Source organism: Denticeps clupeoides, chromosome 5, assembly GCF_900700375.1.
Source record: "Denticeps clupeoides chromosome 5, fDenClu1.1, whole genome shotgun sequence".
Lineage (NCBI taxonomy): Eukaryota > Metazoa > Chordata > Actinopteri > Clupeiformes > Denticipitidae > Denticeps > Denticeps clupeoides.
In genome coordinates, this window is record NC_041711.1 from 25059496 (window position 1) to 25085840 (window position 26345).

At 41.9% G+C, this 26345-nt stretch overlaps 1 protein-coding gene across 5 annotated transcripts in view; it reads right to left on the minus strand.

Moving 5' to 3' along the window:
* The window catches only part of kif13a (kinesin family member 13A), a 38651-nt gene that overhangs the window by 8507 nt on the left and 3799 nt on the right, over nucleotides 1–26345 (minus strand). For 3 of the 5 annotated variants that reach the window (XM_028979528.1, XM_028979526.1, XM_028979525.1), the window contains exons 3-26: nucleotides 19441–19453; nucleotides 17703–17763; nucleotides 16683–16775; nucleotides 15386–15566; nucleotides 13773–13860; nucleotides 13208–13342; nucleotides 12666–12778; nucleotides 12452–12563; nucleotides 12159–12371; nucleotides 11919–12029; nucleotides 8941–9075; nucleotides 7412–7542; nucleotides 7229–7315; nucleotides 6889–7064; nucleotides 5942–6161; nucleotides 5556–5718; nucleotides 4679–4822; nucleotides 4433–4579; nucleotides 4179–4343; nucleotides 3786–3959; nucleotides 1536–1687; nucleotides 1329–1461; nucleotides 1042–1188; nucleotides 691–723 (exon numbers count right to left, since the gene is read on the minus strand). In XM_028979528.1, coding sequence (XP_028835361.1) covers nucleotides 691–723; nucleotides 1042–1188; nucleotides 1329–1461; nucleotides 1536–1687; nucleotides 3786–3959; nucleotides 4179–4343; nucleotides 4433–4579; nucleotides 4679–4822; nucleotides 5556–5718; nucleotides 5942–6161; nucleotides 6889–7064; nucleotides 7229–7315; nucleotides 7412–7542; nucleotides 8941–9075; nucleotides 11919–12029; nucleotides 12159–12371; nucleotides 12452–12563; nucleotides 12666–12778; nucleotides 13208–13342; nucleotides 13773–13860; nucleotides 15386–15566; nucleotides 16683–16775; nucleotides 17703–17763; nucleotides 19441–19453 — 3127 coding nt within the window. The remainder of the gene's footprint in view (nucleotides 1–690; nucleotides 724–1041; nucleotides 1189–1328; nucleotides 1462–1535; nucleotides 1688–3785; nucleotides 3960–4178; nucleotides 4344–4432; nucleotides 4580–4678; nucleotides 4823–5555; nucleotides 5719–5941; nucleotides 6162–6888; nucleotides 7065–7228; nucleotides 7316–7411; nucleotides 7543–8940; nucleotides 9076–11918; nucleotides 12030–12158; nucleotides 12372–12451; nucleotides 12564–12665; nucleotides 12779–13207; nucleotides 13343–13772; nucleotides 13861–15385; nucleotides 15567–16682; nucleotides 16776–17702; nucleotides 17764–19440; nucleotides 19454–26345) is intronic. The other 2 variants (XM_028979529.1, XM_028979527.1) reach the window with 1 other exon arrangement.

Genomic DNA, 26345 nt, shown 5'->3' on the forward strand with positions numbered 1-26345 from the left:
TCAATTGACAGACCTCCTCAGCGTACCACACACAACCACACATCCACTTAAAATCCTACCTGGCTGCTTGGCAGGCCTCCCATGATGGAAACCACAAAACACAAAAGGCTACTTCCCCAACTGATGTTAAATACATTAAGTTGCATGTCCCTCCAAATGGACGTGCTTCCCATGCAGGTGAGTCATGCAGCCATGCACTGAGCATGTGATAGCCTGACCTGCAGCGGTCGGGTCCAGACAGGGGAGCTGGGTAGGGTGAACCATTAGTGCAGGGGCAAGGCTGTACAATGAGTTTGCTGTGTGGAAGGGTGGGTGAGGTCTCAGAGCTGGACTCTTGAGTGACTGTATTAGTGAACCTGCATACAAACTCTAGCACAAGGGGCCATTTCCTGAAGATGTTAAAATGACCAAAGTACTGTCTAAAGAAATGAATTACATATATTTTCAGATATATGTTAGACATATACATGTAACAAATAATCAGATAACGATGCATGTATCCAGTATGATATGTTTCAATTTAGAGTTTCTTTTTCTTTTAAATTTATTTTCGGTTGACCTCATGTAGCTCAGACCTCCGCTACGATCAGTGGGATGTCTAGCATGAAAGCACATGACCAGCAGCTCAGTCCTTACATGCTTGTGGACCGGCAGTAGCGGCAGCAAGAGCAGAGCATTAAGAGACAGTACCTGATAACTATCCATATCACCATCTTCCTCTTTCTGGCAGAAAAGAACAAACTCCATCAGATGACAGAGCAGCACTGCTACGGCTACGCAAACATCTATAGATGTCTTTAGTGAATCCAACTTGCCGTTATTATAAAAAAACACAGTACAAACTCTTTCTTCACCAAATAAAAGTGGACCCTGATGCAAAGCTACTAGAATGAGCCTCACAAACAATGGCAAAAATGTAAATTTCCTGGTTGGTAATAGCATCCAGAGCAATTTAACTTTCGATGTGTAACATCTACTGGTTTGCATCTACTGAACAATGTATAGTGGCTGAGATTAGCTGGGTGTTTGAGCTGCACTGACCTGGTAGCTGTCCAGGGCTCTCTGTAGTTTGATGGAGCGAGCCGACACGCAGCCAATGGACACAGACAGCACTGCCTCCACCAGCAGAGGCAGCGTTCCAGAGTGCTGAACGGGCGTCACACACACCTGAAGCCTGCGAGAGTGACCCTGTTCCAACACACACTTCGCTTTGTGGGACTGGCAAATTATGTTCTACGTCCCTAGACCTCCATAAAAATATATTCGTACATATATATGTATTACTTATACATAATATGTCAAATATAAACTCAGACACAGAGACTGACCTGTCTGAGTTGGAAGACTCCTCCAGTGCTAACATCCTTGCTTGGGTGCAGCTCCACGGGAGCATACTCCCCCTGTTCATTCAACTCCTGGATGTAGACCCAAAATTCAATTTGCCGAGACACCTCACTCCATCTGACGAGAACAGAGCAGTCATGAAGAATGTATGTGTTTGTACACAGCTGGGTGACTGAATTTTGTGTACTTACCGGTCTCTCAGCGTACGAGATTTTGCCTGCAGTGCATCCAGTTCCCAGACAGAGCGTCCATTCCCAGCACAGCGGTGCCCCCACACCTCGATAGATAGAGCACCATCTGAGATGAACTCCAGAAACTCCTCAGTCACATGGACCACAAAGTCCTGCACACACACACGCACACACATACACATTGCCATATTAATAACTTTAAACTTGTGATATATAGATGTATTTGTATATACACATACAGTAGGTACAGAAAGTTTCACTTTGTTATATTGCATTTGCTCCCCTTTTTTGCTAAAATCATTAATGTTCATTTTTTCCTCATTAATGTACACACAGCACCCCATATTGACAGAAAAACACAGAATTGTTGACATTTTTGCATATTTATTAACAAAAAACTAAAACATCTCATAATCCAATGTATTCAGACATTTTTCTGTGACACTCATATATTTAACTCAGGTTCTGTCCATTTCCTCTGATCATCCTTGAGATGGTTCTACACCTTCATTTGAGTCCAGCTGTGTTGGATTATACTTGGACCTGATTACGAAAGCCACATGTCTGTCTATACAGGTGTGTACCTTACAGCACACAATGCATGTCAGAGCAAATGATAATCATGACGTCAAAGGATTTGCCTGAAGAGCTCAGAGACAAAATTGTGGCAAGGCACAGATCTGGCCAAGGTAAAAAAAAAACTACCTTAATGTTCTTAAGAGACAGTGGCCTCCATAATCCTTAAATGGAAGACATTTGGGACAAGCAGAACCCTTCCTAGAGCTGAGCTATCGGGGGAGAAGAGCCTTGGTGACAGAGGTAAAGAAGAATCCAAAGATCACTGTGGCTGAGCTCCAGAGATGCAGTCGGAAGATGGGAGAAAGTTGTAGAAAGTCAACCATCACTGCAGCCCTCCACCAGCCGGGGCTTTATGGCAGAGTGGCCAGACGGAAGCCTCTCCTCAGTGCAAGACACATGAAAGCCTGCATGTCTGATAAGACCATGATCAAACTTTTTAAACTTAATTCTAAGCGGAATGTGCGGAGGCACTGCTCATCACCTGTCCAATACAGTCCCAACAGTGAAGCATAGTGGTGGCAGCATCAAGACGACTGATTGAAATTGAGAGAAAGATGAATGAAGCCAAAAACCTTCTCCAGACTGCTCAGGACCTCAGACCGGGCCGAAGGTTTACCTTCCAAAAAGACAATGACCCTAAGTGCACAGCTATAATAACGAAGGAGTGTCTTCACAATAGGGCTGAAACGTGAATGATTCCATTACAAAAACATTTCGAGGAAAATTCTTTGCCTCGAGGCTTCGTTTAATTTGTCACCAAAGTCCATCTATTATCATATCACTCCTGCAGAGCTATGCAGTGCGGAGCTGCACCGCACCGGAATCATTGTTTTACACGGACTGTTTTACCTGAAGTGCATTTTTAACTGAAGTGCAAGCGCAAGATTTAAGGAGGCGCAATGGCGGAAAAGATACCGGTGTGCGTAAAAGGCATAAAATGTCTAAAGTGTGGGACCATTTTTACGCTGCGTAAGGTGGACAACGTAGTGCAGTGTTTACACTGTAAAACGGACCTGGCTTACCATAAAAGTTCTTCGTCAATGCTACAGCACCTTAACCGAACGCATCCTCACATAAACCGCACTTCTCCAAGCAGACTCTACAAGGTATCGTATTTTTATGATTGCTAACTGACATTAGCACTTCTTGGAACGTACATTATTTGTAATTATTTGTGTTATGAGTATTATTAGTAATACTTGAATTGCTTATTTAAATGTTCTTATTACTATTTTGTATCTTTATACTTTTTTTTGGTATTCTCAGATGGGCTATAGCAGGGGGTGCACCCCTTTTACCTTTTTTATTAAAATAAAACAATCAATGAAAGAAATCGACAGAATACTCAATTCCAAAAATATTCGATAGTTGCAGCCCTACTTCACAACAACTCTGTGTCTGTTCTTGAATGGCCTACTCAGAACCCTGACTTAAACCCAATTGAGCATCTTTCCCAAAAAGACTCATGGTTGTTTTAGATCAAAACAATGCTTCTACTAAATACAAAGGATTTGAATACTTAGGACCAAGATATATTTCAGTTTTACTTAATTCAGCAAAAATGAGTGAAAAGAGTGAAAATTTAAGGGGGTCTTAATACTTTCCGTACCTACTGTATTTATAATGCAGTTTTAGAAACTGCCATACTGTTACAGGGGCCTGTTTAGTTACCTTGCAGTGGTCAAACCGCACTGAAAACTGAGATTCTGGTGTTCGGGGACTTGGCGTATCTGGGCTGACCATGGGTGGGGCAACTGTAGCTTCCACATGCTCCCAGAATGTATACTGGCAGAATACAAAGTTGGAAAGATTGAACGGAAGCCCTGTGGCCTCTCTGATCCGCACCTGTGGTGGAGAAAGTACAAGTCATTTCAAACCTGAACCAGAAACATGCAAAAATCAACACAAACATCTAAAGCATATTCAGAAATGCTACACCCTTCATGTTTGTCATTGGGCTCTGTTTCATGATATATGCTTCTATTAGTACAGTTACAGCTCACTATGCTACTACTAGTTTGACAAGCAGGAAGATGATTTAAAGAGATTGATGAGTTCATGTACCCTGCAAGTGAGTTTTTTGGCCATGTAAACAATCTCTCCATTGGTGTCCATGACTTCATAACTGCTGCTCTCACTGGAGTTTTCTGACGATTCATCTCCTCCTGCCAGACGCTCTGGAAGAGCTCCACTTACACGCATGACCTCAACATGTAGCCTCCCTGCCACCTAAAACAGAACAAAAAGATTTTCTTCACTTTTATTAATGCAGGTGCAATAACCAGCAGTCACATGGACCTTTCTCAAAGAATGTGTACCTCCCCCTGCTGGCTGATGATTGGAACAGCATACTGCAGCTTGATGTCATGGTACAGGCACTCCAGGAAGACATTTGCTACACCGATGAGGTTGTGGTTCTCTTGTGCCTCATAGAAGGGGTCCCTGTACTTACTCTGTTTGTTACACTGGCAAATAGTGCATACAAAATAACAAAAGCTGAGTTTTACCAGGCCCATACACAAATTACGAATGATTCAGCTTTGATTCCGTTTTAATTCTCTCACCACTTCCTCAGTCCCCTCTTTCCAGTCACGGTAGTGGTCTCTCATGTCCACCAATTTGTTCTCCAGCTTCTCTATGGTCCATACCTGTGTCCCCTTTCCCTTTCGCCGTACCTGGATGGCTGGCTCACTGACTATGGTTCCACGCTAAACAACATAAAAAAAGATTTTTTTTTTGATCAAATATCAAAACTAAAGACACTAACATATGATCATTTTGATTAAACTACATTTTATTAATCATGTCATTATGAGACAGTGAGATGTGACCTTCATGATGGTTTGCATTCAAGGCTGTTTTGCTACTGGAATCACATGGTTACTTTAAATATTTTATGATTTCTTAAAATGTAGTTTTACATGTCTGTCAGTGATTAATAATTGTAACAGATAAAAATAAGGGGAATGGTTCAATTCACAAGATCACACTTGAAAAAATGCATTAACGTACACAGAGAAGACACCTACAAACGATCAATACAGCAAGACCAAAGGGCAAGATATAATGTTGCAACCTACTATTAAATCAAAATGTGAACTTTTTAGTCAAAATTGAATTACTCTGTCCCAAAATAGCATGTATCTGCCCTTTGCCTCAGACTCTAATGTAGCAGTTTAAATTAGTGCCTGTTCATGACTATTATGGGGGTGGTTGTAGCCTAGTGGGTAACACACTCGCCTATGAACCAGAAGACCCAGGTTCAAATCCCACTTACTACCATTGTGTCCCTGAGCAAGACACTTAACCCTAAATTACTCCAGGGTTACTGTCTCTGTAACTACTGATTGTAAGTTGCTCTGGATAAGGGCGTCTAATAAATTCTGTAAAATTAAATGTAAATGATCATTTTGTCTGGGACCATGTCTGTATTTGGTTCACCTTGCGGTTGGCACTGAGGTTGGCGGCCGGAATCTGCAGAGTGACCTGATAGTCTGTGAGTTTGTTCATCTCCTCAGACAGAAAGTTAGCCTCTCGCACCAGGGTGTTGGCCTTCACCACCTGCTCCCTCAGTCTTGAAAGGCTCTGCCTGAATAGCTCATCCCTGCCACAAAACACGTCAGACTCATTTACATAACAATAAATTAAATCATGAATAATATACCTCAGAAAATCCAACATGCAACAGTGATGAATAAATGTTGGATGCTGATGTAGTGTACAATTGGGTGTTAATCTCAGTTAACAAAAGAAAGCCCTAAGCCTCAGTCACAATCTATTCACATATCAGTTGATCTTACGGCTCATTGTAATAAATAGAATGATACCTCTCCTCTGTCCAGAGACGCAGTTTGCTGTGTGAGGTGTGTGTGGGGAAGTGCAGACGGTCACTGTTGTAACGGTTGTGCTGGGGTGTCCTTTCTAGTGAAAGTTGTTGTCGTAGCGACTCCAGCTCACGCTCGTACATCACCCGCTGCTCCTCCAGAGCCAGGCGTTTCTCCTCCAGATACTGTTTCTCCAGCACCTGCACCACGTTCTGCATGGGGTCTGAAGACACCGCTGACACATCAGCTACTTGCTCCTGCTATGAGCTGGTTTTTACTTTATCTTTTAGCACTCACTTCTGTCCAAAAACACAAATTGTCCAGCTGACATTATTGTTAAGATCAAATCAGTGTCTTTAAAGGTCCCCTGATGTGAAAATTTCTCTTTCGCCGTTCCGAGAGTGACAGTTCAGATGGCTGGATCTGGAATTTGTTCCCTTATGTCGTCAGAAGGGGAATATTTTTATTCTGGAAAAACGGCGACATGACTTCCTGTCAGCTTCAAACATTGTGGTTGGTGAATGGTGTTGATGACGTCATTTCCGCGAATGCCCATGAACTTCTATATGCCGCTCTCCTCCTCATTAGAATTTAAAGCTACAGACATCGAAATGTCTGTGTCCTGGGAAAATCTCATTGTGGGACTGGCTCAACATATTAAGGGACCATTAAGACCGGTATATAAGCAGAAAGAAAATTTCATGTCAGGGGACTTTTAAACAGTGATTCTCAATCCCCTGCCAGAAGATTTTCATTCCAACCTTACCTTAATATTGAGTATGTCAAGTACAATGAACAGTGGGCTAAAAATTCTGGGACAGGGGGTCCTCAAGAACAGAATTCAGAAACACAGAGAAAAAGGAATCCTAATAAAGCCTAATGAAAGCATTCATGCTGTTCACTAGAGCTAAGGTACCAAATTAGTTGTAAGGATTGCTGTAAAGACTCACCATTACTCCCTAAACCTTTCATCATCACCTCCATCTGAGCAAATTCATAGCTGTAGTCTGGCTCCGAAGAGGCTTCACTGGCGGTCTCCACATCCAGTTCCATGTAGCTCTCATGTGGTGAATCTTGATCCATCTCTTTCAAGCGGTCGCGTCGCTTCCGCTTGGGCAGGTTGATTCTGATAGCAAGAAAGGGATCATGTTGCATTTTTTTTTAGATTTATCAGTTTAACACCAATCAGACAACAAAAGCTTTTTTTAACATTACCATTAACGATACTACTGCCTTATAGTCAATAAAATTGTAAAAACAAAAAGCAACTCAGTTTTCCTTTGTGCTCACCTAAAGAAGTGGTTGTTACCCCACAGTATGCGGTCTCCATGCCAAAGATGGACCACTGAGCCAATAACTGTGCCATTAACACATGTTCTGTAAAAGAGAACAATACGCCATCACTGGACATCCAGCAGAGAAACTATGAGACAAAAGAGACAATTGCATGTGGAGAAAAGACGCAGTGAGAACCTAGCATTATCCATGGGTGTAAGGGTGACGTCATTATCGGGACCAATCTGCAGAACACAGTGCTCCAGCTGGATCCCAATCCCGAAGAGCTGGATGTCCTGAGAGGTGTCTGCCCCGACACGTGTGTGCTCCTGAAAACAGGAATATATTTTAACAGGGTAAGATGGGAAATCCCAGGTCCATGGCATTTTGTGTTTTTTGTCTTGCGTGAAAGTCCCCCGCCTGTATCTTTGTCAAGCTGAGACTCCCCCCAAACAAGAGCCGTGAAAAGCCAGCAAATGGCTTGAGGTGTTACAACGAGAAAGAAACAAGACAGAGACATCAAAGAACAAACCCTGATTGGTCTGTGGGAAGTTTTTTGGAGCCTGATGTATAAGAGAATTTTCTCTTGTGGACTGAGGGGCACTTCCCCCTCCATCAGGAGCTGCTGGTTTCTCCCCCCACTTTCTGAGTCTTGCTTTCTCTCCATTGCTTTCTCTCCCTGCGCTCTGCAGCTTGGCTCCTGGCTTTTCTCCCTCTTCCTCTATCCCTTTCTCCTTTCTACATACCTTTTTTACATACAATATTTACATGTAACTGCAATAGTAATCTACTGGTGTTAATAAATTAGAAAAGGTACATTCTTGTAACCTCTATTGTGCCATGCCTCTTTCGTGCCAGGTAACATCAGGATGAGTGTTTTTAACACAGTGCTTGCTTGTGCATGCTTATTTCTTTACAGCAGCAATTAATGCCTTCATGTATACATTTTATGAATTAATGCACTTATTGCATTAAGCCATAAATCAACAGGAATAATACTGTACTACTGTGTAAACATGAATTTACAGGCCCAACATGGCATTAATGGAATAACAGTTCATTTCTTCCTATCCTATACATAAACAAATGGCCATCCAAACATAGAGATAGAGGAGCAAAGGGTTACACTAAATGACTGTCATCCCAGAGGTGATGTTTAACATGAGTGGGCGCACTTCATCACTGCTCCCCAGCTCTGCAGGATGTAGCAGTCAGCCTGCATCTGCAGCTGTGCTGCTCTCCTCTCATTTGCATGCTCACCCTGTGTTTATGGACTGGCTGGTGGGAGAAGCAAAGCACAAACCCAACCACTTATTTCGCAATGGTACACTACACACTGGCATAAGAAAGCACATTATTCAAACCTGATTATTCGAGCTTATAGCAGAGGTGGGAAAGGGAGAATGACTCAGCTAAGTGAGACAAAGAGAGAGGAAGCTGGGGAATAGCATCGAGCCCTACGGTTTCTCAACTTCAGTGCAGATTTGGAATTTATCTAATCACGTGATCTAAGCCTGCTGTCCAATTATGGAATACCCTGCAGAACTTTCTCCTATCCACTGCAGTAAACATCTGTATCAGCTAATCCTCAGAGCAAGGGAGGTGGATTGAGAAAAGTGGCCAAGACCTATAACTCTTCCCCGAACACATTTGCTGTGGCTCTACTCCCTAAAATTTCATTTACTGGGGAGGGATGCATACCACCTCTACAGATTGCACAAAGTTACCTTCAGATAGTAAACCAAGAGCTCGTTGAGGGCAGGATCAGCATTCAAGTTGACCAGAAAGCACTTGTCCTCGCCAACCTTGATGCCTGAGGACTCCAGAGAAATGCCCATACTCTCCAGCTGCTTCTGGCGCTCCTGAATGAATAGATGAAAGGGCACATAAATTAAATATAAGCAGTAATGTGTCTGGCACAGTGATGTGATGAACAGTAAGTTCACAATGCAGTTCACAGCAATGCACTCATTATTTTGAATTTAAGGAATTTGCATGGAGAAATCTTTAATGTCAAAATCCTTACTACCTTGAGGATCAGTAATGCATTTTTTATTCTAAATACAGGCTGCTGGTGTTGACTGATTTATCAAAATCGAACCAAAATCCTGATTTTAATTAATTAATTTTACAAATCACAACGATGCAATTTTGCAACCCCGGCCTCTGCTCTATTGTTCATGTCAGGGTTGATGAGGGATGATGCGTTTTCCTCGAAAGACGTATTCTCCATTTTAATTACCTGCCCTTCATTAGAAATCGTGCGTCATCATAACCATGTGAATGAAAGGCCTACAGAGTGCTTCTCAAATCCAGACATTAATATCCACAGTAAAGTATCACGTCATGTGGCCCATCTTGTTTTGGACAGAACACATGGTTGAACCCTGCAACCTTTAGCACCAGGTTGTCTAAGCAAATGTGCAAGAGAAGCCAAGATCAAACAAACCCAACACTAGCACCATCATCAGGACATCACAGATAGAATTTAGCAGCTCACTGCTGACAGTGTCTCGATGCAACTCACACCACCAAAGACATTCTTGACAAAAAGCTAATGGTTCTTCTCAAAATCTGTCCTCAGGTGCACTGCACTGAGTTAAAAAGAACATTTCAAGTTCAAGGTGAGCTTTATTGTCATTTCAGCTACATACATGTTAGATAGTACATAGCAAAACGAAACAACATTTCTCCGGAACCTGGTGTAACAAAGTTACATACTGACATAAAGTGCGCGTGTGCAACAATAGACAAACTGGGCTACATAAAGTGCAAACAGGGGACACAGGCATTTGAAATGGAAGTGATTGTCATTGTGATACACTGCAGCACAGCACACAGTGACACAACGAAATGTGTCCTCTGCATGACAGGCGCCTGGTGAGCACCTGATCACTTGGAGGAGGTTTGGATTTCCCCGCTGTCACGTTGTTCTGTGTGTGTCGAATCATGCATAGAAGTCATTCAGCGAATCCGGTAGGGAGGGGTCATTGTCACAGTTTTAGTCTTAAAGCTTGTGATGGCCTGGATACCCTGCCACATGTCTCTGCTGTTCTTGAAGCGGCTGTTGATTTTCTGCCCGTGTGCCCTTTGCTGCTCTAATGACTCGAGACCATGGAGATACATATTACACCATTCACAGATATATTTTTTGTTTCAGGAACTAATGTAACAAATATTGTGCAGTGCAGTTACATTTACTCACAAACCAATAAACCTGCATTTACAAACCATTGTATATATTATAGGGTGGTAGTAGCCTAATGGGTAACACACTCGCCTATGAACCAGAAGACCCAGGTTTCAATGCTACTTACTACAATTGTGTCCCTGAGCAAGACACTTAACCCTAAGTTGCTCAAGGGGGACTGTCCCTGTAAATACTGATTGTAAGTCACTCTGGGTAAGGGTGTCTGACAAATGCTGTAAATGATTTGTGAATACCCTTACATTTATTTGTGGATTTTGAAACTTCCCTGACGCATTCACAAATGCTTTTTTCAAAAGGTAGCCAATGTCTCCAACGTTTACAGCCAATCACATCAACTGATGTTTAAGAGTTTGATTTAATGTTAACAACACTGCGCTACATTCGTGCATTGTCGTGGTCACTTGAAAGAAATTGCAAAACCAAAAATTGCAAAAAGTTTCATAAAATGGGAAAAAGTCATAAATATAACACAAATCCTCCATTGGTTTGTTGTGGTAGTAACGTGTCTCTGCCGAATTTAAAAGAAAGTTTCCCTGTTCGCTCATCTGAAGTGGCATCTGTTGGTTATATGTCAACACAGACAGCCTGGTGTCCTGACAAATCCTGAAACGCACAGCAAAATTCTTACAACCCAATGAAAAGGGAAGTTCAAGTGCATCTGTCCATGAGTGTCCATCACCAGACCATTTTATATCGCATGTACTCATGTCTGTATGTGCAGGGTGATCAGACTAAAATGTGACCCGACACAAATTAACACAGGTGTGTCCGAATAGACCATAACACACAGAGCGCCTCCTTTGCATTACCGCTGGGTGGAATGTAGACTCCTATCATCAGCACTGAGGTGAATCACCATGATAAATAAAAGGAACTGCATCTCAATAGAAGTGTTGGTGACGGTATAAAATTCTAGTTAAAAAGTAGTGCTGGTAGTGACTAAGGCAGCCTGATCTGAGTACAGCACCGCTCCGGGTAGTTTCACGTATTTTTCGCATGGCCAATGGAATCCAAGTGGATTGGAGGAAAAGTTGATCTTTCTCTGAGTGATCCAGAGATCTACAACACAAAATTATCATCTTACTGGTCTAAAAGTGAGCAGATAAACGGTCTGTGATCAGTCCACGCTTACCTGACACCACGGATGTCTGAACCAGGCAGTTTCCTGGCGTTTGTGGCGTCAGGGGAGTGCGGACTGAACACAGACCATTTTTCTGCTCATTGTAGCAAATCAAAGTGTCCACACAGCTGTACGAGACGTTAAGTCTTGTATTTGAAAGCATCATGTGACCATGTAGAAAATACATGGGACGCATCGTGATGCATTGATATTGAGGCATTGATAATCATAATCAAATTCTGAGACCAGTAAAGCTTCACATGTCTACATCTCACAGTCACAAACTTCACTTATAAGTAAAATGAATGAGATGTGATTTCCATTCATGAGATTTCCTCTCAACTAGTCCGGGCAGCTGTGTGCATGTGCCATACCTGTGCAATTTCCTCTGTCTTCCTGAGTTTCTCCTCCCAGGTGACTGTCATCTCCTGGATAAGTTTCTCTGACTCCTGAAGTTTTTCCTTAAGCTCTGGGGCTTTCAGAGACTAACACACACACACACAAACATCTACATTTGGGCTACATAATTAAATGAGCACTGAAATCTCACAGTACTCCCAAAAATACAATTCCATGGTTATGGTATTTCCATGGTAACAAAAATATTTTGTTACCTCAGCCTGGGACAACTGCACTTTCAGCTTCTCCACCTCTTCTCTAAGTTCACGAATGATCCGGGCGTTGGGGTCCTCGTTCACCACAGCGTGGTTGACAATCCTCTTGGCCCGGTCTGCATAGCGCAATGTGGACAGAGTCTCCTCATAGTTATCTGCAGCTGGGCTGACCGTGGCGATCATGGCTGTTTTGCTGTTCCCCCCGAGGTTGTCCTGTAATAAACAGGGATGAAACAAGGGATACATCTCTATTGTACAGCTATGGACCCATTCATAGTTGGATCCCAACGTACCTTGAGCAGCCATGTGAGTACAGAGTCTCTGTAAGGCACAAATTTGTTCTTCCCTTTCCCAGCAGACTGGTCTGCCAGTGCTGAGATCACACAGCCCAGAGTGGTCAGAGACCTGAGCAGAGGGACAGATTCTCATGCATGGCATTCAGGAACTATTTTTCATGATGTTACTAAAAATCACTGAACACTTTGTATCTGTACAGGCACAACTCACTTGTTGATATTGCTGCCCTCCTTCAGCCTCTCTCCTGCAGCGCCTGTTTTAGACACACGCTCACTGCCTGCCAGGTCAACCAGACTCATCTTACTCACCTTCTCACCTGAGTTCTGTTTGACACACACAAGCACAAACACATAAAACCACAACATGTTAAGACAGCAGTTCAGACACAAACACCAGGCCAATTTTCCTTCGCTCAATGTAAATCTCCATCTTAGCTTGAACTGCTTGGTCTAAAACTGTTATTAGAGCTGCTGAAATTCCAAAACTATGATTGCAACTACAGGGTAATTTAAACGGGCCGTCAAACCTGCAACTGAATTTTACATTTGATTATCCAAAATGTAAAATCTTTTTTGTATCTTAATCCCATGATTCTGAATGGCAGTAATGGTAATCTATAAAAGATAGATCTGTCAATCCAGATAATGCTGACATCAACACAGCATAAAATGCAGATTTCATATGGCAACTAGTCAGGAATTTCAAATTTGCATACGTGAGCCCAGATTGGCCAGAGTCAGCAGAGCACTAACCCCAGACTGTGGGTCATACAGCGTCTGTGTAATGATGATGCTGAAGACAGCATGTGAGCGGCTGCTCTCCTCATTCATGTTAGTAGCAGCCACCGTTCGAGACTTATTCCCCTCAGACATCAGAGACTCAATGTCCTGCAGAGAGAAAGAAGCATACACACAAACACACACACACACACACACACACACACACACACACACACACACACAGACAGACACATTTTACAACTAGGAATAGTGTAGCCAACAATTCCAGCAGGGCATCACTATAACAACTAAACCCAACCACGGGAAATGCATGACACTGAGTCATTTGATTAAAATGAGTGGCTGGGCAGTTTGGACACTGCTGCGGGAATCTTGGATCAGCCCTGACAGCCTGACCTACAAGAGAATAATTAAGAATGATCTCTGCCAAGACCCAAACCCAGATCCAAAACATGTGAGCAAAGAGGTGAATAGCAAGTGCGCTAAATCTCAGATCACAGTCATTTGTGAAGAACTAAAAGGCACTAAGATACCAGTGCTTGTTGAGAAATTGGTGATGCCAGCTGACCAAGTTCACCTCAAAACTTGTGACCGCTAGCTGGGACAGTCCATCCACATAAGGCCCTAGGACTTTGTGCTCTCGAACCTTCAGAGAATGGCGGCTCCTGGCAGAAGAGAAATCACAGCGATTGAAACACTTTCAACGTGGACTCCACAGTACTTCCTGATGGCATCCAATGTGAAACATAACAAAACCACCATACGTAATTACTAAAGGATACACGGAAAATGTACTTTAGAAATCCATGCTCTGATTTCTTCTAAAAATGTCAAAAACGTGCGTACAAGCACAGTCAGGTGATACAAAAGTGAAAAAGGAGACTAAGATATCAGAATCATGAGGCAGGACTCGTGAGAAAGGACTTAAGAGAATGACTCACAAAACATTTAGAATAATATTTAATAATAAGTAAACCGAGCTGACAGGACACAGACAGGACAGGACAGGACACAGCAATGATACATTTATGCACATGACAGCAGGTACACACAATCAGGAACTGAGGAACATTTTACATTTGAGGATGCAGCAATCCCCAAAAATGATTGGCAGGAGGGACGCACTAATAGTGTTATGTGTATTCAGGTTAATTAAATTATGACTAACCTCACATTGTACATATGCCTCTTTGTTATATCTTTTGAGGTGATGTAGACTAGTGGGGTTCACACTCGCCTATAAACCAGAAGACCACAGGTCCCAGGTTCAAACCCCACTTACTACCATTGTGACTTTGATCAATACACTTAAGTGTCTTGTTCAGGGACACCTGAGTGTCTCCAGGACTGTCCCTGTAACTACTGATTGCAAGTCACTCTGGATATGGGCATCTGATGAATGCTGTAGATGGTTGCAAATCACTTCAGAAATACATTAAAAATGGCATAAACATTAGAACATGGCATTTTAACAGGTGTGGTAACTTTTATATCCACTATATAGCAGAAGACACAAAAATAAAGACTTTTTAAAAAACGGTCAAGACTGAAAATAGTTTGTGTTGACCAATTTTACAGTACTTTGGTGATGTCAAGTGACTAAACTACTGTATGTTGTTGTTCAGGGCACATTTGGACATTCTCATTCCTCTCCCTCTTTCACACACACAAATCTTACATGTTTACTAATTCTGTGTGTTTTTATTCAATCAGTTAATTTTTTTTTTCAAACACATGACTGCCACCATCGTCTGATTTTCAGCTACAGAGAACCTGAAACACATTAAATTAAATGGACCTCTACAGGGGTAATGTCTGCTCTGTGCTACTAAAAATACTTGATGACATGGATTGTCTTCACCAATATACCCAGAACAAAACATTCCAGCCCATGACGACAAAGCAATGGGTGGGAAATTTAAGACAGTATAGGGGGCGGTGACTGATCATAACTAGAGACAGGGCTTGAGAGATCACAGATAATGTAGAACAACAAGATGTTTGACAAAGAAGAGCAGATGTGCCACACAAAACCTTGGCTACATTCATCCCTCTCCTCCATCTAACTCGCCCTCCATCTGTAGTCATTCAGCCATGCCAAATGAGGAGTGAGAACAGAATTGCAACTGAGCTACACCTAGAAAAATGACATATGTCTTCTATGTGTGTCTGTGTGTCTGTGTTATTTACCCTTTGGGGTCTAGAAGGTCACGGACCTTCTCATTGTAGATCTCCATATAGGACACCTCAACTTTGAAGGAGTGCGTCTCATTCTCCTCCTTGGATACCCTCTCAAACAGGGCACAGCACAGGCGGGGGATCAGGCCGGGCTGCTCACCATTTCCCATCATGGAGAAGGACTTCCCAGAGCCTGCAGACCCAGCATGCAAAAGAGTCAAAAAACATCTGCAAACATATAACACTACTAGATAAACCTGTCCCTCATCGCCAATCCTTTTCTGATCACAGGACAGCTGACGGCTCAATGTTTTTGCACAATGCGGAGCTCTTCACAATTAACAATGACGTGTAAAAAAAAGTCCAACAGCCAAATAACATCTGGCCAGCAGTTGTGCTTTGGTCAGAGAAGCTGTGTATAGGTTAATTTGCCTGTACCCAGTGAACAAAAGATAAACAAAGTGGCCAATGGTTGTGAATGTTTTGAAGTGCAATTTTTTAAAATAAATTTTAACTAGGGCTAATGGTAAACGCATACGCATTCTATCATTATGTCCCTGCATGGCTCATAGTTTTCCTAGGTTGGTGTATCAGGAGTTTTGTAATTGGAAAGTTCAGATTCAAATCTCTACAGTGATTTGTACGTCCTGTCAATATGAAATAAGCAATCACTGGTCTACACTTTCTAGTACACATCTGATGCCGACAGCACTCCTCCACCTCACCAAATGCAAACCACACTGGATATTTTCCACGGAGACAAATGGACAACTCTACAAGCAACAAATAAACTGGTAGCTACAGCTTGCAGACTGACAGACTGAGGAGGAGGAGGGTCCTCACCAGGGATTACTGGACATCGGTCAGTAATAACAGTTATCTTGTCATTTTAATTCTGCATTCCAATAGTCCATTCATATTTTATTAAACTTTTAGTTTAAATGTATTTTTTCTAATATTTTTTTTCAACCATGAGATTAATCAAATATTGTAACCAACTGACAGCCCTAAAGGTCCTAATAGTGTTAGCATATGCGTGTTGATGGTCTAAGTGGTACACCAAAAGTGTTCTCTAGAGACAAAGAAGCTGGACTGATATAAAAGCTCTGCTGGATCTGGGCGACTCGGGAGAGAAACTGAAAACACAGACCCTTCCTGTTTGTGTACCGGTCAGAGGACGTTACACAGAGCTCAACAGAATCAGCTGTGTTTTTCACTATGTATGCTGAATAGGCTTTCATTTTAATTCATGATAATGCTGTATGAAAAAAAACAGGTCGGTAGCAAGTTACTTTTCCATACACCGTACCTGTCTGCCCATAAGCAAAAATGCAAGCGTTGTATCCTTGAAATGCATTTTCTAGTATTCCCTCCCCAAGGCACTTGAACACCACCTCCTGACCTGCAAAACATGACAAACACAACTTTGAATCACAACAAACTCAGCTGAGAGGGGAGATAAGCAGAGGTCAGGCTCTAGACAATATGTTATCTACACAATGAGATAAGATGGGCGTGGTGGGGATTACTGCAGAAGTGCAGAGGATGCACGAAGAGGAATCCAAATTCCTTAAATCCAAACTGAACACTGTCTGTTTTCACATAGGATAGGAGAACTATAGTCAGAAAAAAAGAAAAGGTTTATTCTGCTCTCCTGCAAAACAAAATCCTATTGCCTACTGTGCTGTGAAAACTTTTGTCTACAGGAAGAATGTGTGTTCATACTAGATTGCACAAAAACAGCTGAGCAGAACAGCGTCCATCTTTGGAGTTGCCTCCTGGGGAGGCAGCCAGCTGTGTGTTGTGCTAAATTAAGTGCGCCCCCTTCCCCCAGGGCCCTTCACACAGACCCTCAATGTGCATGGAGCAATGGTGTTGTCTAAAGCAATAGTTGGCACACAAGAATGTTAAGTCAAGGTATCTACAAGAAATACAATCAGACTAATGATTTCATTTAAAATAGATTTTTTTTTTGCGGTCAAATAGCATTTTCAACTGGTGGATATTCAGGACATTTCCTATGATATGTTCATTTATGCTGTAGGGATTGAACATTTTCCTACACCTCGTAATTCTTTTGTGTAGTTATTCTATTAGTTGCTGAGGGGCACTGTGTGTCTTGTGACCACAATAAATAGGTTTATTCTACAGAAGTGAGTTTCAAATGAGGCTGACCAGGGTGGGAGGGGGTGGTTGTTTGAGGTCGGGCTAAAAATACTGCAGTGTGTTTTGGATACTAAAAAAAATGATAAAGGGCATGCTAGAGAGAGTGTGAATAGTGACGGTCTGTGGCTGAGCTGCACGAACACATTTCTTGGGAATGACTCACCGGCATACTTGGTGATGTTGGATTCATCCATGGACCAGAAACAGTGGTCAAATGCAAACACCTGTGAGATGGGAGGGTAAAAAGCAAGACAAAACAGAGAAAAGGTGATCGTGAGAGCCTGTTGCAGCATGTGACTCAGTACACTTCCCAGCATCAGCACAGAGCCTGAAAGACAATGGCAGGCTTACAAGAGCAGATCAGGCCAGACAGCAATACTTCAGCATGATGGAACTTGCCTGGCTCTGGAGTCAGGCTCTGTGTGTGTTTGTGTATATGTGTGTGTCCAAAGACTAGAGATATTGCTCTGTGAAGAGAGCAGTAAAATGAATCCATAGATCAGCCGAGGAAGAGTAGTGAGGATTCCTGCTCCGTCGGACCGCTGTCTCCACAGCAACAGACCGGAGTCAGGCCCAGCGCTGCTATGCACCTGGCAGCGTCCCATAAACAGCTTCATATAGTAACTCCTCCGGGGCCGCACAGTGACAGCACCATTTTCCCGACGTTCTCTCATATTCTGTCGATGTTGTCAAAAGCAGCGAGGAGAGCGACACACATACGCACAAAAACAGAAATTCCACTGTACTGCGGGTCAGACCCTGACCCTTCTGCTGCAGAACATTGGAATACTGATCCCGAAGACACTGTAAATAATCTAAAACCAGAATGGTAACATGAAAGCATGTGGTAAGTCACTCTGGATAAGGGGGTCTGCCAAATGGCACAAATGAAAATGTTGATGCAGTGTTTCAGTGTTTTAAATCATTATTCGCTACAAGCACATTTTGATGGCAGCTGATCTCCAGCAGGCATGAAAGATCGGCGGGCAGCCTGTGTTCATTTTGTAAACTGTTTGACGCAAATGTGCTGTGAATAATGAAGGGAACCGTTTAGTCTCAGGTCAGAATGCTGTTAATAGATCCGCCACATCAATGCTAAATGAACTTGCTCAGCTATTCCAATGGAATGTTAACTGCAACTTTTTTTCTCTACTGTTTGAGAACATCTGAGATCAGGTAAAGTGTCATCTCTCTTTCCATTTTTTATATTTAGTCTAGCTAAATCACTCAACAAAAATATATGCTATTTAGAGTAATTATGAAAAATGCAATGCAATCGTAGCTTTAATCATTATCTACTCTCAGATTTTCATATCTGCCTTCACTCAGATTTTTTGTACTATTAGCACGGTAGAGCAGCAGTATGATGAACATCCAAAAATACAAGTATTAAATGATCCTGGAAGATGGCATCTTGCTGATCTGATCCAGGAACAATTTCCTCCCCCAGGATCAGTCTGACTGTTTCACTGCTGATCAATTTCTGCCAAAACCAGATACATATGGGCTGGAGTCGGCAGGCATCTCTGGCCTAGAATCAGCACAGCATCGTGGCCTAAACTTGCCGAGCCTCCCCACAGCCACCAGTGCATGCAGGGCGGGAGGGGTGCATTCCAACAATGCTTCTTTCAGCGCACACACACTGCCCCCAGTGTCCCTGCTCATCTCTGCTCACATTGTGGCTCTTTGTGGCTGCTCACAAGATCCCGGAGACCCAGACACATTCACACAGACGCTAACCCCCGTCCTGCTGACCAGCCAGATGGGGGGGACCCTCTCCCAGCACATAACCCACGACTAATCTGCAGACTTTACCATCCTCAGAGATACATAGACCACACCAAATTTGTTTCACCAACTTTGATCAAAGATTTGAGAAGTCACAAGCATCGTTCCCTTACCTTTGCCTGTTTTCTGGTTGTGCAGGATCAGTCCGTCATCAAGAAGAAAATGTGGGGAATGAAAAGAGGAAAAATATATTGCAATATATTAATGCAAATATTAATTGAAGATGATTTAAAAATAAGATGTTAAAAAACATAATGCATTTATGAAAATGCTGCTGGTACAGAGATGTGACAACAACCAAAAATAACACATTACTCATCAACTCACCGCACTTAGGCTCATTCACAACCTCAGTCTCATTGTTTTTTTTCCTTCTGAAAAATTCCTTTCATTCACTGTCTCACTCATTCACTTCCACAGTGGCATTTCCTGACAATGCGTTGTGTGAACAGCTATATAATTGGGGCAGTGTTGCATGAGGAAAGGAAGAGATTGAGATTCAGTGTCCCACTGGATCTGTTATGTCAACTAAAGCAAAGCCTGTGGACTAAGTGAGGGTTAGTGTGGGGGAAATGGGCTAGCCTGGACAAACCTGCCTACCACCAACAGGTCATCAGGTACACATGCTCTAAAAACACAACCAGACACGAATAAGATATAAATCAGACTGGTGTAAATTGTCTGATTTAAAGCTGTGGAACAACTTTCAGCAAATTGCAAGATACTACAGTGTATTAAAAGTGAAAAAAGACTGGAAAATATTGTATTATTATGATTATAATTATAACAGGATGTTAGTAGCCAACATCCAACATAACACACTCGCCTATGAACCAGAAGACCAGAATGTCTCCAGAATGTCCCTGTAACAACTGACTGTAAAATAAATAAATGCTGTAGATGTAAATGTGATTGAAATTAGTATGTAAAAACAGCAAAGGTTGTGGCAATCCTTCCAACAATTATTTATGCCAACACTATCTCAAAAGTACAAAGCACCACTCTGGTCCCAGGAATGTGGCTCAGGAAAACATGCAAAAATACAGCAGCGATTCAGAGACTTTCTACCCTTTTGTAATACAATTCTTTGAAGCACAGTAACCTGAAAGACTACATATCGTAGACTATATTTTCTGCATGTTTAATGTAGATCAAGTAGAACTTTTTACATTTCAAATCCATTTATTTTGTGACAGTACTTCTATTAATATATTAATAAATGGGAATCTATAGACTTGGGCCAAAAAGCAATAACTATGGATATGCAACTTGTCAGAACACCTTTCATACCTGAAGCAGACTTTTCAACTTTACAAAAATGCCTCGGCTCCTGCACAAGAGATCAGAGCGAAGTCCTGGTGATGCATTTATATGAATGGGTAGGTCCTGAGTCCCTCCTCATTACAGTAGCTGAAAGAATCTGGGCCACCAGTAATCAGCAGCAGCTCAATAATCAGACCTGACAGAACCTGCAGGCCCAAGACCCCCTGCACCACTTAAGTGCGTTCACCAACACACTCCTTACTCACACGAATAAGAACACACAGAGAAGTGGAGAACTGAGAAATCAACTGCTTCTCCCATTGTTCATCTTTACCATCAGTTTCTTACCCTTAGGCCAGGACAAGGCACTATTCATAATGTCCACATCTAAATTGAGAAGATCTAAACAACATGGTGACAAACAACCACTTGATGAAATAGATATACCAGTCATTTGTCAGAATTATTTTTTTAGTTTTTAGATGTTTTATCATATTCCTTGGTGGTAGGTAATGCTACATCTTCTTTCTATTCCTACAGGTGCTAGGTTATAGCATGTTATTATGGCTGGATAATTTGCATTAATTAAGCACTTTATGGCAAGTGCTTAAACGCAGAAAGGGTCATTAAACTTGATATGAACCATTTAACAGCTTCAATACACACCTTCCATCCAGTCTGAATTTACTTAGATTCTGCCATAATCTAATTTAGACCACATCCAGTTCTAGAAACAGCCCTCTGTTCAGACAGTGACATAGTCTCTAGAGTGACAGATGGGGACTGTGGTATTCCCAATGTACCCTCATAGGACTCCAGTGGGAATCTGAAAAACAGACTGGCAGGCAAGCTTTCAGATTAACTCTCATTTGAATGACTTTTTTAATGGCTCTGTCTCTTTGAAAAGCTCTCTCCATCCACAGTTCATTAGATCAACTTCATTTGATTTTCTTATTCAAAAGACAGATGAAAAAGTACACTGATGACAGTACATACTCATGTAGATGCTATTGACCCTGGTTGGTGTATTTATAATATAAACAAAGCATTTATTATAGATTCACGATGCAAGAGAGATTTATTGTCATTACACAAACACACACACATATATATAATATTGTACATTACACATGAAATTAGAAAGGTAAAGGCTTAGTATACATACATTTTTAATTTGTAAATATCAATTTTACTGTGAAATTGCTCAACGTTTTTTTCAGGAGACTGTTTATAGGCCAGTCTTACGCACATGTGCACATGCATGACACAAAACTGCCAGCCACCATCAGACTCCTGCAGTGCCCAGAGCGGGTTCATTTCAGTACTGTGGAGCCAGAGCATCAAATGGCTTCAAGTGCCTCTGGGGACTCAAGATTTTTGCACTTCCCACAATGCAGTTCTGATTTAACATGACACTCACATACTATGTGTCCTGTGCCATGCTCATTTGTAGGCATAAATGATGTGAGCTACAGCCATCCTGACCACAGGGTTAAGGTTGATCCAGTTTTTACTCATCGAGCATTTTTTTCAGTAATGTAATTCTGAAATACTGGGGAAAATTCCTGTAGTATGCAGCGCTTACTGGACTTAATTTAAAAAATCAAAGATTTGTTGACCTGGACAAACTACAGACAAAAAGCACATTCTGAAGGGGATTGCCTTTTTATAGTGAGACTGGATTAAGGTCACTGGGTCATTATGGAACAAATGGCTGCAGATTAGCAAATTTATCAGACCCACTTGTTCACACACACACAAATTAATACATTTTTTAATGAGAAATCTTTCACTGCATTTTCGTTTTTTTCAGATCTGCATATGTAAAGGTTATTGCCAGAGGTCAACACATCACCATGTTCCATTCCATCTGTTGCCACTTCTTTTGTGCAGATTTTATAACCCATCAATCATCTAGGACCCGGATCAAGGCTGCACAACACTGTTCCTCTCCAGCTGACAATTCCACCATGACTATTTCCTATCAGCATTAAGGCTCTGGACTTAACGGGACAGTCTCCAACTGGTTCTGTAACTATATACTATGTGTGTCTGGTAATTTATCATCATATTTTCCACCATCTGTCAATGTCTATGCATGATTCTTTATACAAAGGCAGTTAATGCAGAAGACAGAATGCAGAAGCCAGTGAGGATGTTCACTTTGTAATAAAAGTGTCAGTTGCCTGAAACTAGAAGGCATCTATTTAATCCCTGGGAAGTAAATCCATAATGAGCAGCTCCTTATTGGCAAGGAACATCTTAGGCCCCCCATCCCAGCACAAAATATAAGACCAGACACAGTTAAGTTCTACAATGCAATGTCAAAAACCACAAAAATACCTTATCAAGTCTAGCATGGCGCCAATATAAGTAAAAAAAAATTAAAGCATACACTGACATCAGTGTGGTAAAATGACTGTGGTTAGCTGAAGGGAGGGAGTCGGTTCTGGTGCACAGAGAGGTGAGATGGTATGAAGGGGAAACCCAGCCTAGAGACATGCGAGGCCTTTTCAGTGCAGAGGAGAAGAGGGTGAGTCACCACAAAATGACTCAGATCAAAGGCCCCTTGCAGCAGCGTTAAGGGTTATTGTACTCCTTCATATTCTGGTTGAGTCATGGCCAAGGACTTTGTGCTCTAGCAGGCTGGTGAGATGGCTGCCTGTGTTGAGGAGAATTTGGAAAGTAGTTGACAGGGTACAGCAACAGTGTCTGTATGCAAAGCTGAGGGTTATCGTCATTCCAGAGCTTCCGCATGTCCTGGGAGCAGCTAGTGTCGCCTAGCAACTAATAAACAAAGCAGTAGGCTGATGAGTCAGGATTCTGTCATTTTCTAACTTTCTTTGTGAGATAAAAATTTTTAAAAAGTACGTAATCTGCATGTGCTCTTCCGTTGTATCACATGAACTGGACAAGCTATTTGTACAGTGCACTCAGAAATGAAAGCGTAAGTTTCAAGTGTAAGTTATTACACCTATTTGTTGCTAGCTTCCTATGCCTTCGTCCTGCACATGTATATTTCCTGGATTCCAGGATTTAACTGTTCAAAAAAAAATTTTCAACAATACATACCACTACCTTGCCGATAATTGGAGGTGCACGTTGGTCTATTGCAGTGCTCTTTGCCATTGTTGTGTACCCCTCCCTGGTCTGCTGCTGCTAACTCTATTTAATACTTGAGCGAATTTTAGTGAATTCAGTGGACAGCACTCAGACCAGAGAATACTGCATGTACTGGAATACTTTAAAACTAATATATATATATAATTTGCCATAACCATTTGGCTATGTGGGCCATATTAAAATTCTTAATATTTGAGAATATGGCAATGTTTAAAAAGGAAATTATACTATAGCAATGAGAAGAGGTGAAATAAGTACCATGTTGAAGTACCAATTTTATAAGCTGGTTTTAACACACAGAAATTCTTCTTTCATTCAACTGAGATATTTGTGAAACAAGTGAAGTAAAACAACATATTCTGTTTCTGAGAAACAGAGGCACTGCTGTCATTAAACTGTCCATTAACAGAAGTCCTTGACCAGCAAGAAGCATGTAAATGTGCTAACTGCGAACTGGTGTCCTTGCTGCAGAATTCCCGGGGACATACTTACTGCCATGACCGCTCTTTTCCACTGCATAGTACAAGGTACAGCTCATCTACACTCAACCTGACTAACTAAGGCAATTCATCTTCCATTGCAGTGACCCCACAATGTAATAGTGAGTAAAGAAAGGCAATGAAACCCCATCTCGCCACTAAATACAACCCTAAATGCATTAAACCTCTTTGCATGGTAAAGTGCCACAATTTTGTAGTGAACATACAATAATAATGAATAATGGCGCTTTTCCCAAGAAAATTCCCACAGGAAGGAAAATTATTCATACTAATTTCCACAACTGTTTATTTGTGTATAAATACAACAGGAGTACGGAATGGGGCAGGACTCCAGGAAATTACAGGAGTTTTATCAGTAACTCCCAACTCTTTCCGGCAGATGAACAACAGGAGAGGAAGAGAGAGTGGGAGAGAGAGAGTTGAACACTATGAGAACGTCTTACAGAATGGAAAGGTTTATTATTTGCACACCGTGCAGGGAAGAAAATGCTGAAACAAAAGGAAGCATTCCAGAGGCTGGGAATTCAGCAAGGGTGCATTGTCATTTGCTGAAACTTTGTTTTGAAAGCATGGTGGGAAGCTGGTGCTGTGTTTGAACATGAAAAAAAATGGAAGAGAGAAAAGCAGATGAGTCCTCTGCTCCGAACATTGTTATTCCCTTCCTCTACTCACACAAAGGAACCAATGTTCACAGGCCCTCGTCATTTTCTGTTGGCAAATGCAGGATAAATGGCCCTGACACCTAAGTTTCACAGGCTGCTGCCAGTGAGGCACAAGGAAACTCTGAGGCCCTCCAAGATCTAATGATCTAGCTCACATCCCAGCAACCACATATAAACTTTTAACTGCAAGACGTGGGCGAATGTTTACAAGAAAATAATCCTTGTGCTGAATGCCCAAAGTTGACAAAAGCGTCGGGCAGAACTTCATACGCTCTCTTCACTGGGCAGTGTCTGGCCAATCATAACAATCATTATGGAAGGTCAAAGGCGCTTAATCTTTCCCGTGGAGATAAGACAAGCCGAGAGAGGGAAATCTGTGGCAGATTCAGAGCGGCAGACACAAGCAAGGAAATTACAAGCCTGGATGCAGCTGCAGTTATCAGATGGAGACCAGCTTTCGCTGAGAAATCTCGGCCCCAAACCACAAAGCAGAGCTGCAGGCTGGGAGACGCGTTCTATTTTTTTCAACTACTTTCACTAGCAAATCGGAGCAGGTCTTTTCGCATGATCTGTTCCAGTTTAGCAGTACTGGTAATTACAGTGTTCCATACTGATATTAAAATTGCTGTTTCATGTCCACTTGTTCTACAGGAGGGTAAGAGCATATAATAGTGTATTTTTTGTGTTATTTTGTAGCACATTAAGTCAGTTTCATATCACGAATCCTGTTCTGCTCAAGACACAGCCCCAGGTGGACACCTACACCTACACCCACCTCTACCCCTCTCCCCGGAAAATTTGCTAAAGGCATTAGACCACAACTTGAGAACAAAACTGCTTTCCCAGATTCTCATTTCAAATCAGGTCTCTTATGCCACACGGACAGACAGAAGTAAGATGAGACGAGACAATGTGGGCCCTAATGCTGCAAACAACCCGGCACAGAAACCCAAGCCCATTGCCGTGGGCCTGCAGTCACCTTTCTTCTCCCGTAACGGAGATGAATGTGACTTAGTCTGTAAAAACTGGGTGATGAAATGTGAGTGGTTAGAAAACACTGTGAATTACCAGCCGCTAGGAAAGGATTACGAATGAATTCACTCAACAGCTCATTGTGGGATGTTTTGGAAAGCCACAGCAGGCACAACAGCTCAAATTTTCTAATAATGCAGACATTCCCTGGCCAGAGGAGCGGGGAAGTCATGAGCTAAGCAAAATGCTATAATAATAATGTCTGAACACCCATGATTCTGAGCTAATTTATTATTGATTTTTTTATAATGTTTATCAATAGTTGCTATACATTTTCTTAGATCAAATTAGGCCTTATTTTTATCATCCAAAATGTGATAATGAATTTCATTTGTACCCAGCCAGAGATTACAAACCATGAAATGAATGTGTTGCATATCATGTTAATCTACATCTAAACTACACCTTCATCCTCAAGTGCTCCAACATTACGTCATG